The following is a 26,126-nucleotide window of genomic DNA, read 5'->3' as shown; positions in this document are numbered from 1 at the left end:
GTCTCGAAATCTCTTACTTTTAACATCTCTGAGATGTTTTTGTGCTCGCTGGGTAGTCTCCATTGTAGCTGTGGACCAAAGACCTCCACTGTGATCTGTTTAACGCTAGTTGTTCCCAGTTATGATTGGCTTTAACTGATTTTAAAGATTGATGCAGTAAATCCTCAAACCGCTTATACTGGCCTCTTGGTTTCCGAGCTCCCTCTGTGAATTCGCCGTACAGAGCTATTGTGTCTTGCATCCTCAGAATGTGGCCGCTCCATCTGAGTCGGGCCTTCGTTACTTGAGTCTCAATTGTTATACAACTGGCGCGCTGCAAGACTTCTGCATTTGAAACTTTCTGGAACCATCTGATGAGCAGTATCTTTCTTAGATGACGTTGTTGCATTTGTTCAAGATGTTTAATGTGTCGCCTGTAGGGAGTCCAGATTTCGCTTCAGTAAAGAAGCGTTGGGAGGACTTCAGCTTTGTAAAGAGATGTCAAGGTCTTCAGATTTAGGTCGTGATTTTGAAACATTCTGTCCTTTAGCTTCCAGAATACCCGTGATGCTGAACTGATACGGTTGTGTATTTTCGTGTCCAGGCTAGCCCTAGTATTCATGAAGCTTCCCAAGTATTTGAACTGCTCCACCTATTCTAGAGTTTCATCCTCCAGGTTGATATCTGTTGGAAGGTTTTCTGGCGGAAATATAGTTTTTCATTTATTTGAAAAATATCACCCACGTCTCCCAGTTGATCTTGATTATTATGTACCATAAAAATACCAAAATTTCAAAGAACCTAACTCTTGAAACTATGTTGGACGCTATCTAATGAATATTTGAACGTTTTGTGAAATAAAATCTTCATATTTGCTTTTATAAAGCGCCGTTTTCGAATAATTTTATATTCAGGAATTGAAAAATTATCTGTGAAATTTAAAAAATTGGGTACTTTGGCTGAATACAACTTTGTTTATAAGATCCATAGATGTGTAGTGTTACAGATTTAGCTAGTTATTCTGAAGGTTATGTTATATTTCCAAGGGTGGCACAGCTCATTATAAAACTTTAAAATGGCTATATCTTTTTATCACAACCGAATGGGAAAAAATAGTTTGGGAAAAGAGTGTTTCTTTTGTTCTCAAGAATCTACTGTTGAAATATTTTTACTTTTTTACTTATCAAAATGTCATCCTGTATAGTTTCATGAATCCAGCAGCAACAGCAACAGTGTTGAAAATGGATGAGTTTCTTCATTGTACGCTTTAAACTTAACTTATAAAACTGAGTATATCGCAGACAAAATATTGGAATTATACTGTCAGAGAAATACCATGATTTTTTCATGAAACTATGTCCATTACCGCAGTGTGAAACTCACGAATTCAGGTTTTTTTTAGAAGGCCTTCATAATTGGTTTTTCGATTAAAAACAAATTGGTGAATATCCCTTTATCAAAGTTCCTCTTTCACGAAATTGAGTTCTTTGGCCTTTATTCAAACGGCAATGCATTTCATGCCCAAATAATCGTTCAGGATTATACGAATTGATTCATGACAATTTCAGCGGCCATCTCTTAGACTTGAAGTAAGATTTTTCAGCCTTAATGTCCTTCAAAACAGGAGTGTTTTCTTTAATAAAAGACATTGATGGCCGGACAAATTGGGGCAAACCTTTTAGCTCATCTTGACCGCCTTGAATTGCTCTGTAGGAATATTTTTTTAATCGAGCAGATTGACATTTTATATAACCTTTCTACTGCGTCGAAAAATGGGACCAAAACTTCTATTGAATGAAAAGGAAGGTTGTTATCAATTGCTGGCGCTTCTTTGACAGGTTCACGGGATAGTGTGTTATGAGATGATTCCTCATTGAAAATTTCAGTTGGAGATTACGAATGCATTTTTACCACCTCGTACTAGAATGTTTTTTACTTCATTTTTCATTCGTTGTTGTAATTTCCTGAAGTCGAAGAAACTTCTGGCGAATTAGCAAAAGAATAAGCCCACTAAGCTGAACACTTCGTTGCGTCCTATTCAAGATTGAAGTGGTATATTCTGAAAAGAGCTAATTAATTTGGGAGCGAATGAAACTTTCGACTTGGAATACGAATGGAGGGTGAAATACAGAATTTCTCCTCGTAATAATCAAATAGGATCTTTTGAAATAATGCAGCATGATTCGATAAAACCCAAGATTTTAAGATTTATTCAAGAGCTAAGGATATTATGACTTATCATATTACTTGCTTATCCAACAGAACATTCATTGCGAATAATGGCTTTCTCTAGACCAGACTTGATATTTGATCGACATGAAGAGAGAGAAGTCAACCAGTGGTCTCGTAGTTTCCTGAATATTTTGAACAATTTAAAAATTTCTTCAAATATTGAATTGATGTATCCTTTACTTGATGAAAATCCATAACTGCACTTGAAACTGTTCATATGATTTTCACAAAATGAGTTTTAAACAACAACACGTGTTTCGCTATCACAATAGCATCTTCAGGTGGGTGAAGGTAAACTAATTTATATTATCTACACTAATATAGACTCAACTGTGAAGCTGCAAACCTCCATTCATCGTGTCAACTCACGAGGAGCAAAGAAACCATTCAGATATAATAGAATAATTTTTTGAAACGTTCACCAAATTGCTGAACCTCTTTTACTTTTATGGAGCAGTATACAAGGTGATTCATTGATGAATGGTTGGAAACTGAGGGGAGATAAAGGACACGGAGATGAGTCAGGAAAACCTATATTCGAAGGGTCTATCTGTCTTTGTAATCATGGTACAGAGTGTTTTATCGATTTAGTCAATTACCCATAACTTTCAAGCACCCCATATAATTTTATGAGATTTGGTGCGTTTACTCTACACAACAACTAGTTTATACTGACATATTAGAACATAATTCCTTAAATTTGACAGGGAAGCAGAGGTCTGATATAGGTAATAAATACATTTTATCGTTTTATGCTGCTGGACCTGGGTCTTTCTGTGAGCTTCGAAAATACCAATCTAAGGCAGCGGTCCAACAATGGGAGTTGAACAACAGAATAACCCTCTGGAGAAACACTCCTGGACTTACTCAGTCAAAAGAATTCGTGATGATCACACCAGAAAACTGCTAAAGCTGTTACGAGCTGAGCTTCGGGTGATGGTGGGACTGCTGACAGGCCAATGTCGGTACAAATATCACTAGTATCGTATGGGAGAGTCAGCAGATGAGATTTGTAGGCTCTTTGCATCAGAAATAGATATATGGTATGCAAGTGTCCAGAGTTGGCTGGTCTAAAAACAATTCATTGGGGAAACTGGTCCTGGATACTCACGAGGTAACGGCCAAGGCCCTTAAGGTTGTTGTCGGTTTTATCAACATCATTGATGACCTCCTTGGGTTCCTATGAATGAGTAGGGTAGAGAATGAAAGATACCGAATAAATTTGTGTTTCATAAAATTTACAGTGTGTCTCGATTGCCAAGAGAGATAGACTCTTTAAATATAGGTTATTCTATACTCACCTCAGTGTCTTTTTCTACCCTCAGCTTGCACCCATTTACCAGTGCATCACCTTCTTTATATAAGCTCTGTTTGAAATTTTGTACCAAGAAATTAGGCAAATAAACCCTCCATTTCAAAACATTTGCAAAGATTTTTGACTTCAGTTATATCGGAAATCAATTTTTGCAACAGATATGACTATGTTGGGTTGTTTTCGAGTTATTCCCTTTTTAAAATGACATATGATGGTTTGAAAGCCAGTTTGAGTTCCTCAATTTTCAGCCTTGAGTCACCCTGCATTTGATTCCTCAATCATTAAAACCCAAAATGAACGACTAGAAACAGAAGCTTGATAGCCGAGTGGTATTATTCGATTCCTTACCATTTCCTTACACATTTCCTATGCAGTTTATGGAAAAAATCAAGCAGCTCTTGTAGTTTCTATGCCTCTGTAACTCAAAATACAAACTGTGAAATTCACGTGAACTTCGTTGTTTTCGTGTCTCATTTCTAAAATTACCGAAACAACACAAAATTCATACTCCTTGATTGGATTTTCACTTTGTGCCAGTCAGCACACCTCTGCCAAACCCAGAGTAATTTGATTTCCATAATTCCTGTTCAGATGCGACAATGTATTTTCGAACGATAATAATGAATACTGTTTCGTTTCAATTCATTCGTTCACGTTCTGATAGAAACTGCATTCCATTAGTTCTGCGGTGCGTGAGTTGAAAATTTCGAATTATTTTGGCATAAATCAGCCAGAATTACAATCTGCTATACCCCAGGGGAACATTCGGTTGTTTCTGGAATCGCGTTCTGTACCGATTATCAATAAATAACAACAATTGAAATAGATATACGTGAATTTATAGTTATGATAGAGAGACGTAGAAAGAACAATGAAATTTTACAGGGCGAGTCTTTAACTCGTACAATTATTTCAACGGTAGATTATTGAGGTCAAAAAAACACTTTTTTTCTATACCATTTTTTCCGATTCGGCCCTGATAAAAAGACATAGCCATTTTAAAATTTGCATAGTGAGCTGAGCCACCCCTGCAGAAACAAAATTCCCTACAGAATCTGTAACACACACATCTGTGAATATCACGGATATTTTTCATTTATGAACATCAAATTACTCGAAAACGGTGCATTATACGAGAAAATGTGAAGAATACTTTCATGTTTCAAAACGTTCGAATATTCATCAGATAGCTTCCATTTAGTTGGGGCCTTGAATTTTTGCTATTTTTATGGTACGTAATGGTCATCTTGTGTCCGAAAAAGATTCGTCAAACATATGAAAAACTATATTCCGAAATTCATTTCATTCGATAAAACCGTTTATGAGAACTGAAAATAACATTTTTTTTATGGTTTTTCATCTTGTAAACCGAGTCGATTCGGAAAAAATGGTATGAAAAAAAAGTGTTTCTTTTGACCTCAAGAATCTTCTGTTGAAATATTTGTAAGAGTCAAAGACTCATTCTGTATATCATTATAAATATTCCCGATCTATACCATGGCAGATCTACGTATTTTTGAAATGTCAATGGAATTAAAAGTGGCTGAAATACGAAATACTACTCTTCTGTGATATGTTTCAATAAATATTCCCCCTCAACTAGCTCTATATTATAGGTACTTTTATTTTTTTTATCATTTCGAATTAAAGAAAAGAAATGAAAGTTTTGAAACTTTATTACAGACATTACAAAGCTTAATTCATTTCAGAACTTATTAATTTCCACGATTTTTTTCCTAAAAGCGATAGATTCCAATAAATCGAAGATCCACTCAAAATTCAATCAGAAAATTTTAGACTAAAATGCCAAATTCCTACTCATAATTATTCGCGAAAAAAAACATTTAACGATTATTAGAGTAACCTTGACCAAGCTTGTCCACCACTAGAACTGGGCAATAATTATGCATTGAGCTCACACAATTTTCACAGTTTAATATCAACTAAACTGTTATAAATCAATCTGGTATATTCCAGCAACTATTCAATGGATGCATGATTAAGCATATTATATGGGCAAATCCGTTGCTGATACATCGATCCAGCGTTTAATGGGGAATGAAACAGGAAATGTGGGTGCTCCAAGTTCTTAATAATCAGGCGTTTATAACACGCTGATGACGATTTTCCATTATCTTGTGCGAACAAAGGTCGTTCATTCCATATGAATGGGTAATTCTGATAGGGTGCCGAATTTCTCCAGACATATCCTTCCTAACCGTATCACATTGCAAATCCTCAATTTGACGCATAAATAATTGGGTTCAACATGTCTGCCATTTCAGACAATAGGGTGATCAATAACATTACCTGCCTTATTATACTAATGGAGGCGAAAGCCATCGCTGATTGGTACCTGGTGTTCATTACCGGTTTCAGAGTAATAAATGTAGAATTCTGAAATGCATTTGTTTATTTACTTAAACAAAAACTGGTCCCGTGATCCGTTTTTCAATTTAAAGGATAGTTGTTGAAATATGGACGCAATAACTGTGTACTTGAGATTCGTCGGAATCATACATAGGCAATATTTTCAAGGGTTTTTCACCATAGGGTGTCGAAAATCTACAGAGGCTGGTTTATTTTGTAAAACTTGACTAAGATAGTGATCCCCAAAATTCCCTGTATATTGGTTTAATAGGTTTTTCCTTTGAAAATTGAAGGGTGGTTGCATTGCTCCGGAACCTTCATCAGTTACAGAGTTCCAATGAACTCCAGTATCTAGGATGGCTTCAAGGAGGTTACATCCACAAGATTATCCCCAAAAGAAATTTTGGCGTTGGCTATAGAAACAGACAGGTGATCTTTAGTTCCCTCACCTCGTTACAGAATCTGCTGACTCGTCAGTTTTTGCATTCTCGTCACTGGAAAGATTCGCTAACTGGATGCACTCTACCGAAAAGGATAAGGCTCTCAAATTCCTACTTCATTATCACCCATGATAATCTATCTATCTATGATAAAGGGGAATGCGATCTGTAACGATTTCCAATGATCCAGTCCATAGCTTCAACGATGCAAACGTAATTTGTTTTTCTCTTACTCTTTTGACCTACCTTGACATGTATGACTATGGACTCATAACTGACTATTTGCCTCACAATCATAACGTACATCTGTCGCAAAATTTCAAAGTTAATACCAGATGTTCCTAAACAATGGTATATACCAGGAAAGCACCAAGTGTACACTAACGTTAGGCTCCTGTTCGAGTGTTTTTCAGGCAGAAATACTTGGAATCGAAAGATGCGTAGACATAAACCTGTAAAGAATCTATTAAGTATGTGACAAAGTGATCCATTGTGATAGTCAAGACGGTATCAAAGCATATCTAGGTAATATGGGAGTGTCCAAGGAAACTTAATGAAAGAGGCAAGAAATACAAGGTCTGTTCAGCCTGTTTTTCTCGGGAATAATAGGAAACAAAGAGGTAAACACACTCGTAAAAGGGAATAGAAACGCCTCTTACTGACCCAGACTCTTTTTGTGGTATAGAAGATTGAACCTATAAGAATAAGTCTCTGGAGAGCGAAGAAATTCAAATGAGAAAAACTCTAGAGGATTCTTCCAAGAATGGATCATTCCAAAAATTTCCTTCAGAAATTTGAAACTACAAGATCCCAGAAGTATTTGGAGCTCAGTAAGAATAACTAACGTTTACTCACTGGCTTCCTCATAGGACATTGTCGCCTTAGAAAGCATGGGGATGGAGAAGAGTAGGAAACACCTGTTCACCTGGTTAAAGAATTCCTCGCCAAGGAATGTCTTGGACGAGAAAATTATAGGAGGAATAAGGACTCGGACTCCTTGAAGCCCTCTCAGATACTTGAGTTCATTGCAACTCTGTGGAGCTGTAGATGGTGAATTTGTGTGAAGAGCTCTGATGGGGGGCATAAATGAATCTAAGTTTTTATCCCTAAGCTTCACCAGCTTACCTTCACCAGACTTTTCGCCTTGTCGCATGTCCTTTATTGCTTTGCCAGCAGTGATCTCAATATCCTCATTCACAGACATTGACGCACCCAACTTCGATAAGTTAAACTGATCGTGCCTTGCAAAAGACGCCTGTGGTGCTACTTTCTTATAGTATGCAGCTATGTCTGACTTCACCCCTTCCTAATGATATATTCCTGGGAGCGCCCTATTCACAAAAGCTTGCTATCCAGGTATATTTCAAGATATGTAATTTCATACATTCACCCTATAATGTCTCCGTTTAGGGAGAGGAATTTCATAGTTGAAAGTTTTTTTCTACGTGAATGAAATTACTGTAGCCTTGATTAGAAAATTGCTTAGCACTACTAACAAGCACCATGACTCAATAATTCTGAAGCCCTTTAGCATTAAATCTCATAGGGTGCTCTCGAATTTACCTTTACTATAAGAACCATGTCCATGATATAGCCTATACATTTGGAGCCAGTATTTACGAGTATAAGCCTTTGGAGCAGCTCATCCACTATTAGGCTCCATAGAAGGGGAGTAGTGCTGTAACGCAGATTTAACTGCTGAACCCTAGCTAGTTAAAAACAATAAGAAGACGAAAAATAAGCGTTTTCTAATTTACTCGTCCTTTTTTCAGTTCAAAATGAAGCACAGTGTATTTTGAGTCCTCAGTTTCACCCTTTCAGTGCCTACAGTTCTCGATAAGCTTATACATGTATATTGAGATATAGGATATATCAATAGCAACAAACTCGCTTGTTCTATCCCTAACAACATGTTCCCTTCATCCTTCCCGAAGACAGAAAAAAATCACGAGGAGCGAATATCCGTTCCTGTTTCATTCCGGCATACAATTCCACGGATAAACAAGCTCATAAAAAGGCGATATATTGTGCCGGCTTGTTATCCAAACCGCTTTTTATTATTTTCACTCTTCCGGGACCGAGATATCGATTTCACGGCAAGTCTTAACGAAGAGTTTTCGTTTTATTCACATTGTAGACGTTTTTCGTTCGAAATGTCAATGCTGGTTCCGTATAATTCAGGCATAAAAGAAACCGTATGGATGTCGGCTAAGTAACGGGAATATACACTGAAAGAGCCGTTGAATTGGGTATTGAAGTTTGGGGAAAGAAGGGAAATTAGGCTTGCTTTTATGAGAAGAGTTTTTCGGAGAGAAAATTCCGAATATGATGATAACAACTGTAAATTACAAGGCTTCTTATTATTATTACCTCTTTTTCTCCTGAGTGGTGCCAATTCCAGCTGAACGTAGGCCATAAGCCTCATTATTTTGCTGGGAAAACCCTTCCTCTATACACTGTATGATTTGGTTGAGTTGCAAAGAGACCTTCTCCATATGAATGAAGCGTCGATATTGCTTCCCTTTCTTCAATTATCTTCAATTCAAATCGAACTATTCGAATAAGAAAAAAAACAGGATTGGCAACAAGTACCACATAGCTTTTTATGCTACCATCTGCAAACCTACTACACTCAATCGATTTCAGATGGCAAGAGCTTGATACAGTGAAAAAAACTGGATTGACTTAAAATATCCCAGTTTTTTTTTAAAGAACACATGTTAAAGATAACTCAAAGTAGATGAACTTGAAAAAAACAACATCAAGGTTAATACCTGCTTGAGTACCTGCTAGACCTGAGCCTTTCTGTGGGCTTGGGAAATACCAGTACAAGGCAGCGTTCCAACAATGCATGGCAGTTGAACAACAGATTAACTCTCTGGAGAAACACTCCTGGACTTACTCAATGGTCTCTCTGTAGATCAGAAGCAGAAACAGCTGAACACAAGGTATGCAAGTGTCCAGAGCTGGCGGGAAACCGGTCCTGGATACTCACGAGGTAACGGCTAAGGCCCCTAAAGAGGCTATCAGTTTTACCTCCTTGGGTTCAAATAATAATAATAATAATGAAGGTTCCTTATTACAATTACCATCCGGATGCTGTGTTGGAAAATGAACATCACAAGCTCTACTGGGATCGCACGGTTCTCACAGACCGGAAAATAACCCACAATAGATCAGACCTCATATTGCTCAATAAGGATCAGGACAGCGCACTATTCATCGACGTGGCAATTCCAAATATTAACAATCTTCTAGATAGGCACAATGAAAACATTTCAAAATACAGTGATCTCGAGGAACAAACCAGAAGACAGTGGAAGCTGAAAGATATCAAGGCCATCCCAATTGTCATATCATCTACAGGCCTGATACCGAAGAAACTACTAGAGAACTTGAGGAAACTTCAGTTGGCCGAAAATATCTATAGAGTCATGCAGAAGGCGGTACTGCTCGGAACGTCGAGAACTGCACGCAAGTACATGGGGAATGCAGAGGAACACCGTCTGCCGTCTGACAGGAAGTGCGGGTGGGGCAGGAATCCAACCTACAGCAGGTAGCCGAGGGGAAACCCAGACCCAACCACCACCACGAGCCCGAAAACTTGGAAAGGGCTTCAACATAGCTTAATCCTTTTGATATCTGAGATATCTGGGATAAGTGAATTTTCCTCTCTAGAGGAGGCTAAATTATAATACAGATAACTCAACAAGACCAATAAACAAGGAGACATTTATACGTGATTTCTATCAATTGTTGATTAATGTATTTCTCGTGACATCAGATGCTTTTATCTTTCAAGGCCGAAATCAGAGCAGAACTTGAATACCTACTGCTCTGATGTGTAGTGGAGCTCATCGTCTGCAGCCAGTTTACAACCGTTTGAACATCAAAGGAATGTTGTTCAATATACAACTGCAAGGAATTCTGTTCATCAAAAACCTTTTATCACCGAACTGGAAAACTGTAGAACATGCTTTCAGGTGGTTTTGTTCCCGAACTGTCAGATATCAAGAAGAGACTTATTGGAAAAAAATAGTCCTCTTGTGTATGCCACTGTTTAACTAGCTTGGGTAGAACACCGTTGTGTGTCCCAGAGTCGGACTCGTAGTATATGGAGCAGCAGTTAGTAGTAGATCTAGTTCTCTGATGAGGAGCTTTATATTCCCAGCAGCCTACTGAATTTAAAAGTGAGGTACCCCTTGTGTAGCCACATTCCAATTTTTGCGTGAAGCTTGTCGATAGCTTTCACCCAACTGAATGCCATTTTATTTGATGCTTGAAAACTGAGCCTCCAAGGGATGTCCCAAGATTTCTATATCTGGTTGTGTCTTCAGTGGAAAGAGTTATGTAGCCTATCCTTGTTGGGAATCAGTTTCGCTCTTCATAAATGAATACTTAATTTAACGCCGAAAGGCTGTGACAAATAACTGAATCAATAGGACTGACGGAAATCTACCATCTGACATCTACTCATACAGAGTACGTGGCAACATCGAAGGTCTGTAGCGATAAAGCGGTTTCGACCTAATGTTTAAAGCCGGTGGCAGCATCGAAGTAATGAATAAATCGATGCGACATCTGCCGTTAAACGACCTAAGCTCTCTCTGACATGGCTACCCAAAAGTAGATATCTGCGTACATTTCTTATCTCCCATCACAGTGTTCTACAACTACTCCAGTCTGGAGTCTGATGCTCGACTACTCTCTATGTCGTTCGAAAAGCGCCTACTATTATATATAATATTTTCTTGACAAACGAGAGCTTTAGGTAATATTTACTTTGAGCCATTGTTCTGAACGGTGATCTCTTTTCAATAAATGTTGTTTGACGTTTCAATACAGTTGTGTTGCTACTGACATTTCTCAAATTTCAAGACTGGCTCTAACTTTAAGAAATATTTGAGGAAATCAATCGAATTCTTGGTGACAAGACATGTTCCTTCGCTTCCGCAAAGTGGTGTTAAATTGAATTTCAACGTGTTAATGGCAGTTTAAGTGTCAATGGCTTCTAGACCGAAAACGGTTTATTGAATTCATTCGGAACGTGACCAAAGAGGACCGGTACATTACTGCCGGAAACATTCACGCAACTTTAAAGGTTGGTAGGGAAGCAATTAGCTTTATTCAACACAAATATTTTCCGTAAGCTTTGTAATCGGTTGATTTCCCACACCTTGACTTCGGCTCTGCAGATCTGCATTGGATGGCATCAAACGTGGGCTCTCTAGTTCGGAGTAACTTCATTACAGATACTGATCATCCTTGAAAGAAGAATCAAAGGTTTTGAGACAAACAAAAATAATGATGCTGAAATTCTAGGTGTTAACTCTTGAATAAAATGTTTATATTTTTCATCGATATAAATAGAAGAAGATATATATTTACAAGTTTATTCACACTCTACTGGTGACACAACGAATTCTACATTAGTTATTTGTGGAAAATTGAAGCATTTGGAAATTGCAAATGAATTTACTTATAACATATTATTCTCGAGTCTCACATACTTGATATTATTTCATAAGTTTCTCCGATTTGTATTCCTACGAAATCAAATCACTACAACCCGTGCATTCATTTCCTTAAGCCGTTGACTAACCAAATATTTATCCTGTTCGTACGGAGTACTGTGGAAACTTTTCATCCCATATTTAATTTCCCAAAACGGAAGCAGATCCCCGTAGTTAATTCAGCGAACGTCTCCCAGCCTCCAGGATCCCCAGACCCCCTCAAAATTGAAATAAAGCCCGGAACGGGCACGTCTCTGGAGCGGCTACAGTCTCGTGAACGGCAAACTTTAATTGTCGTCTGGCTGGATCGAACCCTTTCAGATCTTTATTTCTTCGCCGCCGACGGAAATGCCAAAGTTGAAATTGGGCATTATTTGCTAGTTTCGAAATGTGATGTTTCGAGATTTAAGGAGGGTTGAGGGGTTATAAAAACATTCCTCGTGCTTTGAAATCTCTGGGGAATGAAAAAACTGTCGAAACATCGACTTGAGCATAAAAAATCGGGGGAATCAGTTTATCAATCATCTTTCACTTTTGAACACAGTGAGTTAAATGTAAGTGAAACAACAAATGTTACGATGTAACTTGAATCAACAGACTACCACCACTCAAAGTATTAACAGGAATACCACCTTTCGTCGAGAAAGTGTATATGCTGACCATGGTTTCGGTCTCATTTGACCTCGTCATAGCAACACAACTCATACCATAAAGGCCTAAAGGGAATATTTTCGTTCCATTTCCGTTGAGGTATATGTTGTGTTGCTCTGACCTAGTGAAATGTGAGTAAAACCATAGGCAGTATATACTTCTTCTCGACAAAATAGTATTTCTGTTTACTTTGAGTGATGGTGTCATAAAATGAGGTATTGGTCTTCCCATTTCTCTGATTTGATCATGTTTGGGTGGATATAGCAGAATCTAATAGTCCATGGAAGAATGATTGACATCTCTGGTGGCTATGGAGAATTTAGGATGGTTGAGGTTTTTTGTTGAGGAATTAAGATTGGTATTGTTAATAGACAGTGATCTATAGACGTGTTATAGCCTACATCGATTTAAGTAAGGCTTTTGACTCGGTGAATCGGAGAGCGCTATGGAAAATAATGGGACGCCTTGGAGTACCAGAAAAATTAGCACTTAGCAGTGTGCAAGAGACTCCATACGAACAACACCCCTTGAATACAGCATAATGGCTCTACAACCTACCATTTCTTAACAAACTCTGGAATAAGGCAAGGATGCGTGTTAGCGCCTGTACTGTTTAATATTTTCGCCATAGCTGTCTCGATATATGCTGACATGAGTATGCCTGTAAGAGGTGTTGGAATAAGATTCAGATTTGATGAAGGCCTATTTAACCTGGAGCGCCTCAGAGCAATAACCCGTACAAAGTTTATCACGGAACTTCAATATGCAGACGACTACGCACTTATCGCTAGCAGCTCAGCGTATCTACAGATAATATTGGACACCTATAAACACCATAATCCTGGTTAGTCCGCCAGAATGCCTTCAAACAGATATCGGCCTGGAGAATGAAACTCTAGAACAGGTCGAGCAGTTCAAATACTTGGGAAGCTTTATAAATACTAGGGCAACCTAGACACGGAAATACACAACCGTATTAATTAGCATACTGAAAGCTAAAGGACAGAGTGTTTCAAAATCACGACCTCAATCTGAAGACCAAAAGAGCTGTTTACAAAGCAGTGGTCCTCCCAACGCTTCTTTACGGAAACGTTGATTACTGAAAAGATAGTGCTTACCTTTGATGAAAAAGAAGAAAAATTATATTCTGTGTTATCTGTTTCTAGAAATACACTCTTCTGCATACTCAATCATTTCATGATACCTAGAGGATACATGGCTGAATAGATCTCATAAAAGTGTCCCTCTCATCTCTTTCATGTGGATTTTTACATAGGGTGATGATTGCTCAAGTGGGACAAGTTGTTATAGTTGAATAATTCTGATAGCATTTTAGCAATAGATGAGAAATAGTCTGAAACTTGAAATGGATATGCAGTTTCATTATTCTGACTACCATCTTCTTCTTTTCATTCTACATGCGGTGCCTCACCGGGCTGAACTGAGGCCTAGTAACCCATTGTTCATCCGCTTTTATTTGGAGAGACTCAAACCCTGAGAAACGCTTACAAAAACGCCAGAAGTTGACTAAGAGGATTCCCTCGCACCATAGGAATCGTGGGTGTTGTGTTTCCTAGGTGTGTCATCCTCAACTCTGTTGCTGCAGATAAACAGAATATGTTTCTTGAGTGCTCCTTCACCAGTGGCACAGGGAACAGCCGGTCAGTCCCATTATATTAAGTGTTTATTAAGCAAATGGCCAGTAATTGCTCCAGTCACTAGACTCAGCTGTTTCCTCTCAAGAGCCAGGAGTTTTTTCCACAAAGGACGATCACTCTGACCACTATAGCTATTTGAATTTCTGTATTTCACCTTTCAATTCAAATTTGTTAAAGAAATGCAGACCATAAACGAATTGCTCCGTTGAAATGGCACATCCGTAATCCAACAGATAAATTTTAAATGGAGATAGACTTTACGGCCACATGGTATAGTTTCACAGCATCTTGAAATATTTACTTCCTACTGCTTCGCTATCCACTCTATACTGTATGAACTCCAAACTCATCCTAATACATAAAAGAAATCGCATCCTATATCTTGTCAGATACCGTTCCTACTACCGGGTGAAATCACGTTGAAAATCGACCCACAAACGGGTGGTATTTTTTCAGGGAGTCACGTTCCCTATTTCGTGATTTTCTGTCTGCATCTTGCGGAATTCGCTATTCGCTGGATGGCCTCTACTGACTGGTACACTCAATAAGAAAGCGGATCGCAAAAATAACGATCTGCTGATCGTATACCGAGTGATTTTCTGGGAAATTTCTTGGACTCTTGTTGCCTGAACTTTGACCTTCCGAAGCTTCGTTCTTGACGTTGGATCACGTTTGTTTCGTCCTTGTGATTATCCTCCGGAACGCGAAACGCTTTGAGGGTAGCGTAAAGATAATAGAAATCACATGAGATTGTCTGGTTTTTTATTTAAATGGATAGCCGGAAAACTGTCACATAACTAGTGAATTAATCATCTTGTTTTTTCTTTGCTTACAATTCTTATCGTGGGATCCAACGAAATGCGAAATTTTTACGTGATATTCGTCAGTTCAAAACTATAACTGGGTACTATCATGAGTGCCAAAGACTTTATCTAGTAAAATTGCCAAATTTGCTTTAGGACAGTTGAAATTAGTTGTTCAATTAAATGGAATTGTAATCGCAAGAGATAAATCAAAACATAAATTAAATTAAGCAAGTTAGTACAAAGCTTTACCATAAAATCCACAAATATCTATACATATGCCATTTCCGAATGTGAATTCGAATCCTGAAACTACTTGTGGGTATTGTGTTCATTTAAATTGAGTGTTTCAATTCAATAGCTCGAAAATGTCTAATATTTAATAGACACCTATCCAACGATGAAGACTTGCTTCACTTCCTTGGTTCGACATGTTATATTATATTTTGATTTTTTTCTGAAAACATGTAATAATTCGAATCAATCTACTGTGGGCTTTTTACAGAATAGCCAGATGTATAATAGTTGTTGATGTACCAAAGAAGAAACTGTGTATTATAGTCCAGCCTGCAAATTGATGCAAGCAGGTGAGGAAATAGACAGATTTTTGCCGAGGTGCATAAGGAATTTTTTCGTTGACCTCTTTTTTTTACCTTTATGGAAATATGTACCGTAGATTCGGGTGACTTGGGACGATTTTGAAATCCACCTTGTCATATTTCAAAAACGGTGACTTATTTTCATGTGAGAAAGAGGTTCAAATATGCTAAATGACTCACACTATTGATTAAGATATACAGCATGGTTCAGAATTCGGATATAAATTCAAAAGAAAATAAAATATACTTGTCCCACCCAGTTGGGAGGCTTGGGACACAAGTTAAATTCTATTGATTTCTCAACTCTCAAATGAAATAGTTGACTTCTCATGGTATATAGTTTTAAAAAATTAGAATTTATGATTATATAATTGAAATTCGGTAAGGAAATTGAATGATACACCCCTATTACAGCGAAAGTAAATATATTGCAACTCAAATGTAAAAAAACTAAACAAAACAAGGAAACTTTGATTTCTTTCATTCTTTGGTGATTTCTCTGTATAAATAACGTGAATAATAATATCCTGCGAAAAATCGGAATATTTCCTGCTGCCATTGCGCCGCTTGTATCTATTCGGCATTGTCTCAAGTCACCCTATGAAACAACTCAATAAATTAATGAGATCCGTGTTCCGCAAAGAACCTTGTTTCATGTCACATCTAATATCCCAAAATCTCATACTCATCCACAAAAAAAAATTACACGTGCACAAAGTGAAACACATGTACAGGACACTAGAAAGTATAAGGGCCATAAAAAAACGCGCTTTTACTCTCCTGAATTCGTTAATTTTTTCTGTCAATTCAAACGCTCTGGTCACGGCGAACTCAACAGGAATTAATTGTTAAACTAACCGAAAAGACGATATACAATCTTTTAAGTTTTCGCCTTCAATCATAAATGTTAAGAAACAAAGAAATCTGCAAGGGGGGTAATTGTCCCAAGTCACCCGAATCTACCACCTTTTGCAGAAGTGTTCCAGAACTGCTTGTTCGCCTGCCTCGACTACAATCTTCTATAAAAATAATCAGAGTGCTGCAATAGTGTTGCCCGGTGACGTCACACATGACGGGAATCGCTTGGGCCATATCGCTATCCCTATCCAATTTTGTTTATTATGAAGACCAATATTCAAGTAGGTAGAATATTGTACATGGTTTAGTGTGTGAAATGATATTAACCATCAATTTTTAAAAATTATTATACTTCCAATGTGACAATAGAGTGGCGCAAGGCTCAAATTCTTCGTTTAGTTCTCAGATCAACCAAGAATATCACTGCTGTCTATCTCTTTTAAGGTAGGAACGTTTCTTTCACTTTACAAGGTCCAGAAGATATGCTGCTGTCTTGTTCAGGGCGCAGCATCCAGATATTTGTTCATACTCTTGAATGATTATTATAGCCAGAACAGATCAGTGCTATTGAATGACTGGCAAGTCAGTCTACAGCTGAAATATCAGGAGGGGAATCCCAAACTTCCTCTTCTATGGTAGTGGTCGCTCAGCTACAGGAAATTATGCCAGCTGCTGCACCATTCTACAGAAGGTTTCAGATGTAGGTACAACCCTAAACTTTTTGATAAATTGCTAAAGAACATATCAAAATCCTACAGAAAATGTACCTGAAAACTTCTAGCTGATGTGTCTCCATCAAATTATAATCTCTAGGAATTCAGAGTCCGAATAAACAAGCTTATCACTCAGAGCACCAAATAGAAAAATGGATTTTTCTTTTCCAGCGAAGACAAACATGACAAACAAACAAAAATACATTTCAGTTATTATCAAAAATTTCAGGACCTTGTTCAAGAAGACGACACTCGAGTCGTTTCAGTTTTTATTAAAAGTAAAACGTTCCACATTTGACATTTGAGTCAGAGTGAATGAAGAATATAATGCTCCCAGATTACGTATTCGTCGAGCTTTCGTGTTGGCCTTCAGATTATATCATGCCATATCCCTTTTTCACATGGAACGTTGAATTAATACCGAAGTTTATTCATAATTCCTATTCAAACCTGCTGGCAAAATTCTGAAATATCAGGCAATGGAAAATGTGTAATTGAAAAGAGCCTGAATTACCTGAATGAGGTCAAAGAATGGTCATCATGATTATCTGTACCCTTTATTATCTGAGTTCACTATGTTCAGTCCACCATTACGTGGAACCGCATCTGATATAATGCACTTTTGTCGATGTTTTCTCCAATATCCTAGATGGAAAAGTCCTTATTCTTTATATACATCTGCTTCGCTTATGATTTCGTATACTCAATGGGAAAAGAGAACCTTTGAGTGGCCTTCCGAGATTATTGAAATGTCAGAATTCACACAAAGTTGAGTCAAGAACTATAAATTTTAAATTAAGGTGAAAATATATCGAATAACTAATGCTGAAGGACGGTGTATTTTTTGATTCAAAATTCTGAAGATACGAGGATATATTGAAAAATTCTTAGCCTCCTATAGAACCAAACAAAATTTTCAATGTCAAAATATTTTATTACTCAACATATTCTCCTATTAATTGGATACATTTATTGCAGCGAACCTGCAACGTCTCTAGACCTTTCAAAAAAAATGTTTCATCTTGCTCTCCAAACTAGACCTCCACAGCTTTTATTACGTCCTCATAGGAAGAAAATTTAAGACCTTTTAAACATTTTTTCAGTTGAGGAAAGAGGTGATAGTCGGATGGAGCCAAATCTGGTGAAAAAGGGGGGTGTTCTAGTAATTCAAACCCTAAATCACGAATTTTTTGCATGGCTACATGAGATTTGTGTGCAAGGGCGTAGTCCTGCAAAAACAAAACAACTTTGGATAGCTTTCCGCGTCTTTTCTCTTCAATTTTTTCCCGTAGAGTGGTCAGTGATGTCTAATACTAATCTCCGATTATTGTTTTACCCTTATCCAAGAAATCAATTATGATTACTCCATGGCAATCCCAAAACACTGGAGCAAGAAATTTTCTAGCAGATTTTTGGACACGAAACTTCTTAGGTCTTGGAGAACCAGAGTGTCGCCATTCCATCGATTGTTGCTTTGTTTCTGGATCGTAGAAATGTACCCAAGTCTCATCCATAGTAACAATTCGGTTTGAGAAGTCTACATCGTTTTCAAATTGAGCACAGATCGAACGCAATGCTTCTACCCTTGCACGCTTTTGGTCAACATTCAAACATTTTGGGATCCATTTTGCAGCAATTTTTCTTATGTCCAAATTGACGTGAACTATATGATGAACGCGTTCGTATGAAATATACAGTGCTTCAAATATCCGTTTTGGCCCAATTCGACGGTCTGATAAAATCATGTCATGAACTGCATCGATATTTTCGGGGAGTGACACAGAAACTGGCCTTCCCGATCGGTCATCATCTTCAATAGAAAATTTACCTCCTTTGAAGTTCGCAGTCAAATTTTTCACGGTCGCATACGAAGGACATTGATCACCAAGTTTATTAAGCATATCTTCGTAAATCTGCTCACCTCTTAACCCTTTAAAATACAGGTACTTGATGATGGCTCGATACTTCAATTTTTCAATTTTCACAATTTAAGTGGACATCTTCTTTCTTTGCGTAACTCTGGTTTACTTTTTCGACCTCAAACTTCACACTGACACTTCTGATGAGAAGCAATATTTTTTTATGCATGGAACTGGTCTAAGCTAACTAGATATCAATACATCCTCGTATATTGAATATCGACCAATTGGTATGAGTATCGAAATTGACTCAACCTATATATTCAACCTGAACCATTCTTGTAATTCATCTCCATCAGCTTCATGGATAACTGATTAACTTCCTGATTGTGTATCATCAATCATTTAGTTTTTGATGAAAATTCCTACACCAACTCTGGGTGTAGGTAGAGCAGATAGTATACACCGATTTACTACGAATTATCTGGTGGTATTCTACATAAACATTTGTCTCAGAAGGGCTGCATTCCATTCACCTCCTAGTTGAATTTATGGAGCGTTTGCAGAGCGACGAGAGAATGGATAGAATCATTTCATGCTATTAGTGAAATGGGCACTTCTTGATGTGGTTATTTTGAGTGGACATAAGCCTACGAGTAAGCAAGAATTATACTCTTCAGAAATTCCAAGTTTTTATCGGTATCAAGACACTATGATTGAATAATCAGCTATCGCTTCCTGTCTTGAGTTTCAAATGATCATATTCCTTTAAACAAGGAACTTCTTGTGATGTCTTCACTTCAGGGGAAGTTGAATGTTATCTCATATCTTTGTGGAATTTTCTACTCCAAGCAATTTGATACCCGAATAAAATTGATAATTACAAACTGCCCGGTCACTTCTTGAAAATTTCTGTCCTGTCGCGCCTCATGCAGCTTATTATGTTATTGGTCTGTTACCAAAATATCACCATTTCCCTATGAAACACCTACTTCAATAAGAATCGAATAACTTGAATCAGTATCTAGTGTCATGAGTATTCTTTTGTTGCTCGCGTATGTTGATAATGTCAAGGGTTCACCGAAGTCAAAAGTTACCTTTAGAATAAATTTCGCAATATCAGAATGCTCTCACCTTTTCCACCTAAGAAACATCCTTTTCTTCCACCTTGTTTGAAGTTGATAGTGCTATCACGCAAAATTCTCGTTATCACAGACCAACAAGCGTGAAAACTTTCATTGATTCGCTGGATAACTTTTCAATTTCAGCACCTACCTCGTTTCCTTTTCCTCGAAGAATTGTTTGACTTTCATTTGATGCACGCAGATATTTTTAATGAGAAGGATTCTTTATTTGGAAGGTTGAAGAAATATATGTCACTTACTGAAAAGTGTATACCTGGTACCCATCTCATTCGATTTGAGAGAGCTTGTGAAGCAATCTATGCACTTTTGTGCTCGTAAGTGCAGTCCTTCCAAGCATTTCTTAATACAGTTGAACTCCATATATCGACTGATAAACTCTGTCTAAATGCATATCTGCGGCATATTCTATTCAGTTCAGAAATAAGAGAACACACACAAAATTCAAACCATACATTCAATAAAAAACTGATCCACGAAAACAACCAAAACTACCTGTTTTAAAATAAACTTTGAATGAAAGCATGCTTCTGAAAATTCACGAGTAGTCGCTGCATTGAATAGTTTGAAAAAAGAGTCCTTTGGTCGAGTTTATGAAGCAAATTTCAGGTATGCCCAGTGTTAGAAACACATTTCGTCATGGTTCGGCCCAGCTCTCTATTGACATATTGGCGGTTATTGAAATTTCATACTGTGTGCCAAGCCGAAATTGACGTACTCCTATATTATAGTATATAGCTTTCTGCTCGTATATCTTCCGCATGGAATGTTATATGAATTCACTATTAATTCACTTCAGAATCTTCGAATAAATCCTAATTGAAAACAATTTAGGAGCGATGTCACAATATAAAATAGAGATACTCTGACATGAAGTTGGTATGAGAGTAGACCAGCTATAAATTTCTTGGAATCTTGTATTATATATCTGCAAATGTTTAACTATCATTTATGCGGATGAAATTCAACGATAGAGATGATGGCAAGTTTGATGAAATATATTATTATTTAATAGCCATAAAATAATACTGTACTTTGCCAACAACTGTAAGTAGATTTTTTTCCTTAAATTTATCTAACAGTCAGATATCATGCTGACATTACGAGGATGTATTGATATCTAGTTAGTCTAGACCAGTTCCAAGCATAAAAAATATTGCGCTACCATACCAACGAACAATAACTCATTAGAAGTGTCAGTGTGAAGTTTTAGGTCAGAGAAGTAAAGCAGAGTTACGAAATAAATTAAAAGAAAAAAGATGTCCACCGAAATTGTGAAAATCGAAAAATTGGGGTGTCGAGCCATCATCAAGTACCTGTATTTAAAAGGGTTGAGAGGTTAGCAGATTAACGAAGATATGCTCAATATCCTTGGTGATCAATCCTTCGTATGCGACCGTGAAAAATTGGACTGCAAGCTTCAAAAGAGATAAATTTTCTTTTGAAGATGATGACCGATCGGGAAAGAAGGAAGGATCTATGTCAGTCCCCGAAAATATCGATGCAGTTCATGACATGATTTTATCAGACCGTCGAATTGGGCTGAAACGGATATCTGAAGCACTGAATATTTCATACGAACGCGTTCATCATATAGTTCACGTCAATTTGGACATGATAGAAATGGCTGCAAAATGGATCCCCAAATGAGTGAATGTTGTCCAAAAGCGTGCAAGGGTAGAAGCATCGCGTTCGATCTGTGCTGAATTTGAAAACGATGTAGTCTTCTTAAACCGAATTGTTACTATGAATGAGACTTTCGTACATTTCTACGATCCAGAAACTAAGCAACAATCCATGGAATGGCGACACTCTGGTTCTCCAAGACCTAAGAAGTTTCGTGTCCAGAAATCTGCTGGAGCAGTTCTTGCTTCAGTTTTTTGGGATTGCTATGGTGTAATCATGATTGATTTTTTGGATAAGGGTAGAACAATGACCGGAGATTACTATTCGACATAACTGACCACTCTACGGAAAAAAAATGAAGAGAAAAGACGCGGAAAGCTATCCAAAGATGTTTTGTTTTTGCAGGACACCGACCGCCCCTGCACACAAATCTCATGTTGCTATGAAAAAATTCGTGATTTAGGGTTTGAATTACTAGAACACCCCCCTTATTCACCAGATTTGGCTCCATCCGACTATAATCTCTTTCTTCAACTGAAAAAAAGTTTAAAAGGTAGTAAATTTTCTTCCAACGAGGAGGTTATTGAAGCTGTGGAGGTCTGGTTTGCAGATCAAGAAGAAACATTGTTTTCGAAAGGTCTAGAGACGTTGCAGGTTTGCTGTAATAAATGTATGCTATTAAGAAGACAATAAATCGAGTAATAAAACATTTTGATATTGAAATTAGGTGTGGTTTTAAAGTAGGCTAAGAATTTTTCAATATATCCTCGTATATACCTGCAATCATTTATGCAGATGAAATTCACCGAAAGAGAAGATGGAAAGATTGATGAAATATTTTATTATTCAATAACAATAACATAATACGTATAGAATACTGTACAGGTGTAGGTTGAGTTTTTTTAAATCCATCTAACAGTCAGATATCATGCTGACATTATAGTAGAACACCACCAACATATTCATATATTGTCTTTTAGTTTTTTTCACAACTATTCATTTACATCCTTTATAACTGCGAAGAAAAAATAAAAGTTGACTTACCACTGCTTTGATCATACATTCGGATCTCTTCAAAGAGATTTCTTGATACTTCTTTCTTCCCCTCCTGAAGTAACCCTCCATTTTTATGCATAATACATGAAAATTTTCAGACACCCTCGAAATACTGGAGGTCCGCGAGATATAGTAGAGCGAAATAATTCAGATTTTCTTCTGCTTTCGCTACATCCTTACTCGAGTTCGTATCTAATATATTCTTAGAAAGATTCAGGGCAAAATGCCGATACGGCTGAAGAGGCAGGTGCAGATCTTTCCGCATGACATATATGGCTTGAGAATAGAATGTTCGTCTCTCATATACAGTGACACACAGATCCTTTTTACCAGAGTTTCAGAATGGGGCGTTTTTCTTACGTTCGTTGCTGTGCAAAGTATTTTTTTTAAGGTGATATGAAATTCATTTAAGGGTGTCAAAAGAAAATGGAAGATTTTTTCTTTTCCCAATAATTTATTGATTCAAGCACCCTCAATAATGGGGAATCTTTCCACCTCTTATCTTTTGGAACACTTGAACTGAGTTGTCTTTTGTGTCCTAGAATATGGAGGAAGTTTGAAGATTCAGCTTAGTACTTTTTGAACATTCAAAAATCTGGTTTAGCGAAAAAAGATTCTTGTTCAATTGATCGTTTAGTGAAGAAGTGAACTTAAAACACGTGAAAATGGTGCACTTGGGTATAGGAGGCCAGTATAATCCTGGGGATGCAGCAGTCTACTATTTTCCGACAACTTCCGAAGATGAGATCAACTTTATCGAATCTAAGAAAGTGGTGAGTGACTGACATTTATTTGTTCAACCTATTAACAGGCATTGAATCGACTATTCTCTGTGGATTGATGGACAGATTAGAACCTATACTCTGTTCACTTTTATTTTAGCACTCGGTTGGCCATGGAAATTTGACACATTTTACTCTGTGTAGTACGGAACTGTGGGGTTATGAAGCTTGTCAAAACATTTTTGGGTTTTAAATCAACGCTATGTTGCCCGTTCTACGTGAAAGTTTCTGTTATTACGTATTTTATCCCAATGTCGAATCTATGTGACGAAAATAATTGAAGTTTATACAAACTGACTGAAGGCATACCAAATCCAGTTATTTGTATGGAAAATACAAGAGATCAGTATAATATCATAATATGCACTAGCTTGAGGAGAGTTAATGTTCGTTATCTTCTTTGGCTAAAGTTTGAATACATTAGGTCAATTGTGTATTTCAAAAATATTAAGATGAAATGCAAATGATGCAGTGGTTAGGAATGGGTATCTCCCGAAGGAATTAACAGATAATTACAAGAATGTTAGATTCTTCAACAAAAATCATCTTGCATCAATAAGTAAAAGGAATTAAAGGAAGTTTCAAGTCCAGATGAACTTCACCTTTGAACAAAAATTTCACATGAATAAACAATTAACAGGACAACTGGCGCGTATTTGTGGCTGTTCATATTAATACATTGATATAATAATAATAATTAGGTATTTATTGGTACCTTAAGAAATTTACAATGTATAGGACAAGTCAAATGAAAAATAGAAAAATAAATTTTCGGGAACTTATTCTACGATGACATTAATCGAAAATCCTGTAGTAAACTTTTCGCATTAATTTACTCAAACATAAAATTCTCAAATGCCACCACTTTTTTGGGTCTCCCAATGAATGGAAATTTTTTGTCGTCCTCTTCATTCACAATCTTTCTGATTGTGGAAATATTCTGCTGAAATATAAGTCGTTTAGATTTAGATGAAACATTATATAAATTCTCTTACATCAAGTATGTTCGCTACCCTGTGACGTATTGTGGATTTTAGAATATTATGGTATAACTATTCGAATTCTAAATAGCACTTCCTGAAACCCTGTCTCTTTTTTCAATTACTTTCGGCATTTTCGTAATAAAAATTGATATCAGTTGTCAGTGGCGGCTGGTCTGTGAGGGCTATAGGGCTACAGCCCCCCATACAAGAAATCACAAGAAATCAATCCTTTTATGCTATTTACCTTCCCATACGATTTTCAATGAAAATATTACTTTCCACGGTTATTTATATAATTTATTAATGTAAAACTTTCATGCGACTCCTGCAGTTTTGTTTATTTCAATCATAATCTAGCAGTTCGTCCCTGCATGGGCGATGAATCGTGTAGCCCCGAATTCTTGCATTCGGACAGTCATTCGGCTCCAGCCGCAACTCTTCGTGTCGGTCGTTTTAAGGAGTAAAAGGGCTACGATAAAAGTCGCCCCTATCCGCTTCATTCTAGCCGCTGCCGGCTAGCGTATAGACAACCTAGCGTGCGTTCGTATTTGTTTACGTTTTCAAATCACGGCGGACAATAGTATTCAAAATATTTTAAAAACTGATTTCGCGAGGCTTTCGCTCGCGGAAAAAAGCCGTATTCAACTGCTGGGTAGACCGGATCCCGATTTAAATTTAACCCAGGCAGATAAAGCTCCAAAAACTTCTCAAGACAAGTGTATAACAATTGATAACGTTTGGGCAAGGGCAGGATTCAGAAATTTGAAGCACCTTAATGAAAAAATTATGAAGCATGAGCTATCTGCCAAGCATGTAAATTGTTCGACAGAATTAGCCTTTCTGGTTACGACTAATATCGCTGCTCAATTAGAGTACCGGAATAATATTAGGTATTAAGCACAACGAGCAAGTAGATAAGAACAAGAATTATAAATTGCATAAAATTTTGCGGAAAACCGGTTTTAAAATTTCATATTTTTATTACCTATTATTCTAAAAGTAGCCCCCTAGTGAACTAGATCACGAGCCGCCACTGTCAGTTGTGGCAACGGCGTTATGACATTAACGACATATCATGAGTGCCAATTTTTACTCCGTTCTAGTTACAAAAACTTATTAATTCAATTTAAATTATTTCATGGCCTACCGACTGCTAAAATGAATGTGAATGGAGTATGGATGTCAGCTTCTTTCACTTCAATTGAAATCCAAAATACGCACTTTCAAAATGAAGACTAAATGTTAACGACTACAAATTATATTTTGCCACATAGATGCTGTTTCAGTGAATCAACATTTTCACCTAAAAGCACTCATTCTGCTAGAGCATGCTGATCTGGCTCATATAGGATGAAAAATTTTCATGATTTCCTGAATCTTCACGCATTTCATAGCTCAAAAATTATCCAAATGAATTACTAATCACACTATTGAATACCATCCTTCAATCCTCTCAGTCGTTGAATAATTCGCTAATGTTAAAAAAAAATCTAATGAATGAAAAATGAATCGAATATATAGTAAAATGACTATAATATAATAACTCT

At 37.1% G+C, this 26,126-nt stretch overlaps 1 protein-coding gene across 5 annotated transcripts in view; it reads left to right on the top strand.

The window, feature by feature from the left end:
- The window catches only part of LOC123320877 (synaptotagmin-7), a 419,223-nt gene that overhangs the window by 111,182 nt on the left and 281,915 nt on the right, over nucleotides 1-26,126 (top strand). For 3 of the 5 annotated variants that reach the window (XM_044908352.1, XM_044908351.1, XM_044908349.1), the window contains exon 1: nucleotides 23,404-23,587. The exons of 1 other annotated variant lie outside the window; for it this stretch is intronic. In XM_044908352.1, the coding sequence (XP_044764287.1) occupies nucleotides 23,480-23,587 (108 nt within the window). In that variant the 5' untranslated portion in view covers nucleotides 23,404-23,479. Of the gene's footprint in view, nucleotides 1-23,402; nucleotides 23,588-26,126 lie in introns of those variants that run through there. One more of the 5 variants, XM_044908350.1, reaches the window with a different exon arrangement.

The sequence above is a fragment of the Coccinella septempunctata genome, chromosome 9, assembly GCF_907165205.1.
Source record: "Coccinella septempunctata chromosome 9, icCocSept1.1, whole genome shotgun sequence".
NCBI classification, from domain to species: Eukaryota; Metazoa; Arthropoda; class Insecta; order Coleoptera; family Coccinellidae; genus Coccinella; species Coccinella septempunctata.
Note: the sequence above shows the minus strand (reverse complement) of the source record. Positions and strands in the feature narration are given on the sequence as shown.